Raw genomic sequence first — 9,805 nt, forward strand, 5'->3', positions numbered from 1 at the left:
GGTACAGATGCTACGGTGGATACAACCTCTCCTCTGAGTGGTCGGCCCCCAGTGACCCCCTGGACATCCTGGTGGCAGGTGAGGAGCCAGTGGGTCAGTCAGGGACCCTGACTCTGCACAGGCCTGCGGGGGGTCTCAAGTGGTGAGACCAGAATGACAGTGCAGGCCCCAGGGAGGGAGGGAGACAGAGAACTGCATGAGGTAGGAGGGGAGAGGGGGAGAAACAGAGAGAGACAGGGGGTGGGAGGGGAGAGGGGGAAACTCAGAGAAACAGAGACAAAGAGGAGGGTCCTCAGAGAGAGGCCTGGTGACTCTCAGGTCAGAACAAGGTGGGCAGGCAGCCCTCACCCTCCCTCCCTCTCTCTAGGACACCTGCCTGACAGACCCTCCCTCTCGGTGCAGCCAGGCCCCAGGGTGGCCTCAGGAGAGAATGTGACCTTGAGGTGTCAGTCACAGAGCCCGAGGGACACGTTCCTTCTGTCCAAGGAGGGGGCATCCGATCCCCCCCTGCTTCTGAGATCAGAGCACCGAGCTCAGCAGTTCCAGGTGGAGTTCTCCATGAGTCCTGTGACCTCAGCCCACGGGGGCAACTACAGGTGCTACAGCTCACATAGCTCCTCCCCCTTCCTGCTGTCACTCCCCAGTGAGCCCCTGGAGCTCCTGGTCTCAGGTGAGGGCCCATGATCCTGTTTACTGAACTGTCAGCTCAGAGTTTTGTTCCCAGAACAATTCTGTATTGAAAGGGGAGTGAGGGGCTGTCGAAGCAGCCACCCAGATATCTTCCTGTTAGAGGCTCTGCTCCCCCTGCTCAGCCCGCCCCCTCACCTGCAACCGGAAGGTGCCAAGTGGGAAGATGGAGGTCTGAGGGCCCACAGGGCAGATGCAGGGGGTTCTGAGTGAGGTGGGGCCTCCAGGGTTGGCTCCAGACTATCACTCCTTGTGTCCTCCTTCCCAGGGCCCTCTGTACCCCAGCCCCCACCCACAGGACCCATTTCCAATACTGATGAACCACAGAGTCCTCATTGCTCAGTGGGAGCTCAGACCACTTCTGAGCCTCTGAGGACCTAATGCTTCCAGACACTTGAGAGCAGGCTGCTGTCTCGCGGGGAGGGGGCATGGTGGAGGGTGGGAGCTTGCAGACCTGGAGAGTTTTTAGGGAAACCATGGGGATCCAGGGGCTCTGATAATTCACTCCCCCTCCACTCGTGGAGTCAGGTCTAAGATGGGGAAGTGAGGCAGGGGACAGGTGGGGTGGTCATGGCAGAGGGAGATGTTGGGGCCCAGGCTGGTGGAGGAGGAGCCGGGCTCAAGTAGGGAGAAGGCAGCCCTGTCCCTCACCCGCCCCTGACCTTGGCTCATGGTGAAGGGGGGATTCTCTGGCAGAGGGGGTCTCAGTGCTCCCTGAGGTTATGCATTTGGTCTAGTTTATAGCCCCAGAGCTCCTGGTCCCAGGTAAGCAGCCCTGTCCTGTCCTCTCTGAGCTCCAAAGTCATCTTTGTCTCTGTCGCCAGCAAAGTTAGAAACATGATGGAAGTAGTGAGAGCACTGGGTGGTTCCACAGAGGAGGGTCGTCTCCTGAAAGGGTGGACACAGGCGGGACCTCCCTCCCCTGGGACCGCCCATTTCTGCAGTCTCAGACAGGCCTGAGGGAGGGGGGAGGTGGCACTACTTGGGGTGATGCTAAGAGGAAGTGAGATTAGACTGAAGTGTCCAGACAGAGGCCCCACCCCCTGACTTCTGGTGGCTCCACCTCAGACCAGAGCATCTCTGTTCCCAGGGGGGCATCCCACAAGCGGGACCATAGAAAATGGGGCTCAGTGTGTGTGGACTCAGCTCTCCTGGGAGGTGAACTCTGAGAACCTTTCCCTCTGAACAAAGGGGCTGCCTGCCAGGACTTGCAGGGGCGCTTTCATGTCTGACTTCGTGAGGCACCTGACACCTGGCTTGTCCTAGACCTGCTCTGGGTGCAGCCTCTCTGGGCCTGTCCTGCTGCTCCCAGTCACTGTGACCTTGTAGGGATTGAAAAGCTGAGGGAGACAGGGGGCAGGTCCACTGATTACCCACCAGGCCTGGGGGCTCAGCTTAGCAAGAGGAGCCACCATGTTATGGAGACACCAAAGATTTGGAAATTCCCACTGAGCATCTCAGCTCCTCCTGGTTCCACACAGAATCTGTGGGGTTTTCCACTAAAAGCCAGCAGCCCTGCAGAGTTCGCCCGGCGCCTGGGTCCCTAAGCAGATGGAGAGTGTGTGGAGTGGACAATGGAGAGGGTGCCTATTTGGCAGCCTTTGGTGCCCAGGCCTGGCTTGTAGCACAGGGATGATGGCTGGGCTGATGGGGAGGAGAGGCCTGGAGAGTTGGAGAGAGGACAGGGGACACTTCCTCGGCTGCTCATTTCCAGAGCCCCTTGGATGGAAGCCCTCACCACACAGGTGGGGGCCCTGAGCTTCTCAGAGCAGGACAGGTGGCTGCTCTGGTCAAGGTGGGACCTGCTGTGTATGAAAATGCTGTCCCCACTGGACACTGCTGTAGTGAGAAGTGTTCCCCCCTGTGGGAACCACTCTGCAAGGCCCTGTGCTCACATGGAGGCCTCCAGGCCCTCAGTGCTCACCTGAGAATAAGGAGGGACCATGCAGGTCTCATGGGGACCTGGGGCCTCCTGCCCAGACTCTGTGCATTCACCTCTACTCAGTATTACAGGCAATACTCCAGTATATAAACTCACAATTCAACTTTCAATATATTGGGTCCAGATTGAAATATAAATATTCTATTCCTCTTTTCATTGGGAGCAGATTAATACCAGACATTTGTCAGGGAGAACAACTTCTTGTTTATATAAAGCCTTCTTACCATATACATTTTCAAATGAGGTTTATGCATGAACTTCAGAAGTATTTTGACAGCTATTTGTGAAACTGAGTCAATGCAAAGCCCACATAGAAAATTACATAACTAATATTGTACTTTGTGAGTCAGCTATTTGATTCCTGTGCATTTTCTAAATGGTAGTAAGTGCACATAGGAAAGCTCTTGGTTTGGGCATATTTATTTCATGACTGTTAGCCTCCTAAAGACTCTCTCCCTGTGGACTGTTTTTCAGTTGATCCCCCCAACATGCTGTGAAAATTATAATAGCCACCAGGATAAGGAAATGTCACTTTTTTATTCCCGATGGAATACCTATTTTTCTCACTCCATGTCCCGTAGGATGGAATGATGGGGTAAAATGTGCCACAGCATCTCCTCCGGTAAACAGCTTAATTCACACCCAAAGTTATGCCAAGGCAAACCCATTTACAAATTTGCATTTTATATTGAAAGCACTATTGGCCACTTTGTTCCAATCTGTTCTTCTGTTTCATTAGGGTTTACTAGGAAGGCTCTCTTTTTCCTGACAGATGCACATCCCCCCATAATGATCTCTTCTCTGACTTTTCACCACATGACACACATTACAAAGGCTTCTTGGTGTCAACCTTCAGGATATTAACTCGACTGAGTGACGTGGATCATCCATGCGCATCTTCTGAATTGTGGAGTTGACATTTAGAGTTTTTGCTTGGGTCACTGTATGAGTAGAGGTCCACTATTTCTGTTTATTCACGGGATTTATATCAAAATGGGGCAACAGATTGACTGAATTTCCTACTTTTGGGGCCCACTAAATATTGAAATTAGGGGGAATTACTCAGTGGCTTAACCTTTGAACCAGAACTGAGGACTTTCTTGGTTTTGAACTTTGTTGTCCTTTGAAATAGAATAATCACAAGATTAGCATCCACATACCCATATTTTTCATCTGCAAAATGTATCTACCAATGTAGGTACTAGTTACTGTAAAATAAAGTGAGTTAATGAAAGAATCAATAGATAAAAAACTTCAAGTGACAATGGACATAGCAGACCCATGAGAGGGGGGGCCTGAGTGGGGTGGGGTGAAGGAGACCCAGGACAGACTCTCACCCCTTCATGTTCCTGAGATTCAGGAGCCCCTGACACCAACCCCTCCTCCATGGACCATGGGTCCCCAGCTGTTGAGAAGGTGGGATCTCTCAGCTGTAGGGGAATAAGCTTATGGGGTCTTGATCCACAGACTGAACACAGAACTCACAGCTCTTAGTTATTTCTGAATTGAGGCCATTTCTTACTCATCCTCAGTTCTTGGGCACAGCTAACTCTGATCAAGGTGACTCAGAGCAGGTATTGAGTTCAGCCATCAGAGGGACACTGATGTCAAGGGGAGGTGGGAGCCCAGGTCGAACATCAAAATCCTAGAGATTTGTGTCTGCCCTGACCTCTGAGACTTCTTTACCCACAATTCTTATTTTCCCATCCCCAAGACTACACAGTGGAGAATCTCATCCGGATGGGCGTGGCTGGCTTGATCCTGGTGGTGCTCGGGGTGCTGCTATTTGAGGCTCGAAACAACCCCATAAGGACCCTCGATGCAGCCAACATGTAAACACAGAGGGAACAACGCATTGCGGGAGCCTTGGAGCCCATCTGAGGATCCCAGGAGGTGCCGAAGGAAAGTGGGGACCATAGTTGCGGAATCTCTGTTGAGAATGTCCAGGGAAGTAGAGGTGGGAGGTGAGGTTTGGGTGCAGGAGAACATGAGCCCTTCCCTATAGAGGATGCCTCCTCCATCCAACTGGGTGCTTTCCCTCCCTGTCCTCGCTGACTCTCTTCCACTGCCCTTCTGTTCTCACCCTGTGATGTGAGGGTCCATCCCATATGGCTGGTTTGGATTCACATCTATACACCTTCATGCTGCATCACATCCATCCCAACAAAATCAGGTATCTTCACAACCCTGGGATTAGTTTAAGTCATAAAGAACAAAGGACAGGCACCTGGTACATAGTTGGAAAACATCATAATAATGCAGCTCAGGGACAGAATCCAGACACAAAAGGGAATCAGGTTTTGTGTGATTCCCTTTATTTGAAATGTCCAGGAGAAGGAAACCCATAGAAACAGAAATCAGATTGGTTTGTCTGGGGTTGACCAGGAGGACAGATGGGAGATGGACTGTTTGTTGTTGTTTTTGTTTGTTTCTTTGTGTTTTTTTTTTTGGGGGGGGGAGTTTAAAACTTTCTTGAAACAAGATAGACGTTGTCATTGAAACATTGTGTATTTACTGCATTCTAGTGAATGTCATATTTTAATTGCATGTTATGTGAATGTTGCTTCAATAAAAATAAATGTAAGTGAAACACGCGTGGTTCCCTACAGCTGCCTTATACCTTGGAGGTTGCCCCACTTGTGTCCGTGGAGTTTTATGGAAGCAGGACTCCCACCAGGTCAGAATTGCCCTAAGTGCTTTAGTGCTTAGGGATCAACCTACTGATGAAATTTCCACCTTCACTCCTGAATCGGGCTGAGTCTAGGATCCCGGCTGAGGCCCACCATCTCTGCATCCTTTTGTCTGCACTCATCTGCCATTCAACCAAGGATGCGCTACAGCTTCGGATTCAACTTGTAGGCTTGGGGGACACACATGTGACTTCCAAACAGCCCTTCCCACCACACGTCTCTCATACACATGCCTTCATCAGGTCAGAAAATGACACCAGATTTCCGGCCAACATGGCTCAGTGGTTGAGCATTGACATATGAGCCAGGAAGTCATGGTTCTATTCTTCGTCAGAGCACATGCCTGGGTTGTGGGTTCCATCCTCAATGTGGGGCTTGCAGGAGGCACCCGATCAATGATTCTCTCTCATCATTGATGTTTCTATCTCTCTCTCCCTCTCCCTTCCTTTCTGAAATCAATAAAAAAATATAGTTTTTTTGACACAAGATTGGGGCCCTTCATGTCTCAGACACTGCTGATCCTCATAACAACCTCAGAGGTGAGGTTTCACAATTTTGCCCAACAGGTGAAGAGGGAGAGGAGAAGAGACTGGCTCAAAATAGAAGTTCAATAAACGTGTCCCCAGGTCTTAGATTACAACCTGGGATTGGCCTCCAAAGTGCTCTTCTACCCAAAGCATGGAGATGGAATAAACACCATTAGACAAAGAGGTACTGTCTGGGGGACGAGGTGGTGAGGAGGTAGAAAGGACTCTGAAGGTTTGATGGAGAGGGATGGAGAGCAGGAGCTCTGCTCACAGAGACAAGAAAGTCAGAGAGAGGAAGTGATAGGGAGAATCAGCAGCACACGCCCAGGCCTTGAAGGCAGTGCTGGTTGCCTCTGTGGGTGAGTTGACAGTTTTGTAACATCCCCCAGGCCTCCTACTCCTCTTGGGGTCAGCAAACTTGGATACAGCCCCATTGGCTCTTGCAGGCAGCCAAGGCTGAGAGAAGATGAGCCCTCTCTTCCCCTCACACACTGAACCAATCCCACTCTTCTGGATCCCGGTTCTCCTTCCTGTGACCCAGTTCTCCCCACAGACAAGCTCAGGTGAAGACTCAGGACAGCTTGTTTGTGTGACCGCATCAGCCTCCTGGCCTCCTCTAGACCCTCTTTCTCTGCTCATGTGTTTCATTCTCATGGCCCCAAATATACCTGTCACCGACCATCCCCTGCACAAAGCCTGTCCACGGGTCCCCCCTGACTCCAGCCACATCCAGGGATCTCCACCCGGCAGTCCATGCTACTGATGATCAGGCTGAGCTACACTTTCCAGTCCCAGTGAGGCCAAGGCTTCCTCCAACCAAACTCACCCCAGTGAACCTGCTCCCCTCCCCCGACACACAACCCGGGTTAGGGTTGTATAGTTTTGAATGTACGATTCTATAGTACCACATCTATATATTTTTATGGAATACCATGTTACTTACTTTTTATCACCACATGACCAGATGCGCATAGTTGACTCTTCTCTTCAGTTCACAGGACTTCACTCTCCAAACCTTCTAGACAGAAACAACATACATTTATTTACAAAATGTATTCCCTGCATTTTGGAAATAAAGCAACAGACTTGGCAATAATCAATGTGTGAACCAAAACAGAAGTGAATGTTTTAGATTAAATGATAATGTAACTATTACACATCAAACCTATGAAATAAAAAACCATGTGTGCTTGTGTGTGTGTATGTGAGCGTATGTGTGAGTGTGTGTGTGAATATGCCTGTTTGTGTGTGTGTGTGTATGAGTGTGTGAGTGTGTGTGTGTGTTCATGGGCAGCTATACCCACCTGTTTGAGGAAAGCAGAGGTGAGAGCTGAGGTGGGAGGGTCACATCTGGATGATCATGAACAGCCTTGAGTTCAGAAGGAAGAACCTGGATTCACCCTGAAGACAGCGAGGACCATGGAAGGGTTTAGGCATAAACAGCTTCTGAAAGGGAGTTGCAAGGGCAGATGAGGAGGGTGAACTGGAGAAGGGAGTGAGGGTGTGAAGCTCAGAGCCCAGGAAGGAGGTGGACCCAATGGCTGCCTTGAGGGGTAGTGTTAAATGGGCTCACACCTCCTTCATGTCCTTCAGGCTGGGCTGTGAGAGGGACACAAAACGGAAAGCAATGCAGGATGGACAGCCATGTGGGATGGTGAGAACAGAAAGTCCTCTCTCTGACTTTCTTGTCTCTGTGAGCAGAGCCCTTGCTCTCCAGTCCTCTTCATCAAACCTTCAGAATCCTCTCTGTCTCCTCACTGCCTCTTGTCCCCCAGACTGTACCTCTTTGTCTAATGGTGTTTATTCCATCTCTATGCTTTGGGTAGAAGAGCATGTTGGAGACATATCCCAGGTTATATTCTAAGACTTGGGGACATGTTTATTGACCTTCTATTTGAGCCAGTCACTTCTCCCTCTGTGCCTCTGGACTGGAAAAACCAAGGGGCCCTCAGGACAGTGAGCTCAGGGGTGGAGGAGTGGGACTTGGGGGCTGTGCAAGATGCATCTGCTCCCACAGGGAAGCTCAGCGCCTTTTCCTGGCCCTGGGACGCAGGTTCTATGTGTCACACAGGTTCCACCTGACTTTCTGTCTCTGGGACCAGCGGGATCTCTCCATGTTCTGGGGGTCAATCATCTGAGTCATTTCTGCCACTTCAGAGCACCTTTGATGCCGGCTGTCACTCTCCTCTTCCAACTGTGGAGACTCATCAGGACTCAGACAAGAACAACATTCATGGGAGTCCTGTTCCAAAGCAGCAACACACACAGACACACATTAAATATCAATGTGGTGCTACCACATCCTGAATGGTTGAAGGACACCTGAGCAGGGCACTTCCTCCCTTGACTTCTCAGTAATACCAACACCTGCCCCACGAAGAAGGTGAGAATTCTTCTCGACTGAGATATGGAGGAAATGAAACCAGCCATTCAATGCAGATGGAGACAGTGGAGGTTTGAGCAATTGTAAAGAAGAGACGCCTCATCCAAAGGAGTAGAAGGAAGACTCCAGGTCAGACCCCATGTGTGGAGTCATCTGGATGATTCAGTGCGGAGGTCATGGTCTTTCTATCGCATGGTCCTGGGTCAGTGGGTGAGTCTCTAGGACACGGTGAACATCTTACCTGCCTCACAGCATTTGCAATAAGCAATGCAGGATGCGTGACAGATCTAAACAAGAAAAATAAATCAATTACTATTTCTTTTACGAAACTGTCTTATTAACTTGTGAGAATTTTTTCTTCAAGTGGACACACGAACACAAACTTAGGGGGAAATGGACACAGTGGAATCACTAAAATGAAGAACTTCTATCCTCATAGACACCAGCGAGACAGGGAAGAGGATAATTGCAATGGCAAAATGAGACCACGGACTGGCACTCAGATCACCTAAGAAATATTACAGATCCGTAATGTGGCAGCAAAGAACAATAGAAAAGCAACCAAACACCTTTATCAAGCAACTGATACTGACATGCAAACGTGCACTGACATTATGTAAAGGTGATGAGCTGGCCTTGGCTGGTGTTTCTCAGTGGTTAGAGCATCAGCCTGACCACTGAAGGATCACGGGTTTGCTTCCGGGTCAAGGGCATGTGCCTTGGTTACAGGTTTGCTGCTCAACCCTCATGTGGGATGCAACCAAGTGGTGTCTTTCTGACATTGATGTTTCTCTCTCTCTCTCTCTCTCTCTCTCTCTCTCTCTCTCTCTCTCTCTCTCTCTCTCTCCTTCCCTCTCTCCCTTCCATCATCTCTAAAAATCATTGGAAATAATACCATCAGGTGAGAAGTAACAAAATTTTTTAAAAAATAAAAGGTACTGAGCTTTATAAGTCATTGAAGAAATAAATGTGCAACCAAGCCAGCCATACAAGAAATGATAAAGGGACTGGTGTAAAAAGAAGAAATAAAAAGCTCAGAAAGAAAACAGCCACACACAAAAAAAGAAAATGGCTACAAACAAGTACCTTTCAATAATAACTTTAAACGTAAACGGACTAAATGCTCCAACCAAAAGACATCGAGTGGCTGAATGGATAAAAAAACATTGCCGAAACCGGTTTGGCTCAGTGGATAGAGCGTCGGCCTGCGGACTGAGGGGTCCCAGGTTCGATTCCGGTCAAGGGCATGTACCTGGGTTGCGGGCACATCCCCAGTGGGAGATGTGCAGGAGGCAGCTGGTCGATGTTTCTCTCATCGATGTTTCTAACTCTCTATCTCTCTCTCCCTTCCTCTCTGTAAAAAAAAATCAATAAAATATATTAAAAAAAAAACATGACCCATACATCTGCTGTCTACAAGAGACCCACCTCATTAGAAGGGACTCACACAGACTGAAAGTGAAGGGATGGAAGAATATCTTTCAGGCAAATGGAAAGGAAAAGAAAGCTGGGGTAGCAATACTTATATCGGACAAAATACATCTCAAAGTGAAGGCCATAACCACAGATAAGGAAG

At 49.3% G+C, this 9,805-nt stretch overlaps 2 protein-coding genes across 2 annotated transcripts in view; both read left to right on the forward strand.

The window, feature by feature from the left end:
* The window catches only part of LOC102437567 (leukocyte immunoglobulin-like receptor subfamily A member 6), a 6,039-nt gene extending 1,574 nt beyond the window's left edge, over positions 1-4,465 (forward strand). Inside the window, exons 6-8 of the mRNA XM_014448572.2 lie at positions 8-78; positions 368-670; positions 4,329-4,465. Coding sequence (XP_014304058.1) covers positions 8-78; positions 368-670; positions 4,329-4,465 — 511 coding nt within the window. The remainder of the gene's footprint in view (positions 1-7; positions 79-367; positions 671-4,328) is intronic.
* A 103-nt stretch (positions 4,466-4,568) lies between these two features.
* The window catches only part of LOC111824060 (leukocyte immunoglobulin-like receptor subfamily A member 5), a 12,860-nt gene continuing 7,623 nt past the window's right edge, over positions 4,569-9,805 (forward strand). Inside the window, exon 1 of the mRNA XM_023747403.1 lies at positions 4,569-4,593. Coding sequence (XP_023603171.1) covers positions 4,569-4,593 — 25 coding nt within the window. The remainder of the gene's footprint in view (positions 4,594-9,805) is intronic.

The sequence above is a fragment of the Myotis lucifugus genome, unplaced genomic scaffold (assembly GCF_000147115.1).
Source record: "Myotis lucifugus unplaced genomic scaffold, Myoluc2.0 scaffold_862, whole genome shotgun sequence".
Lineage (NCBI taxonomy): Eukaryota > Metazoa > Chordata > Mammalia > Chiroptera > Vespertilionidae > Myotis > Myotis lucifugus.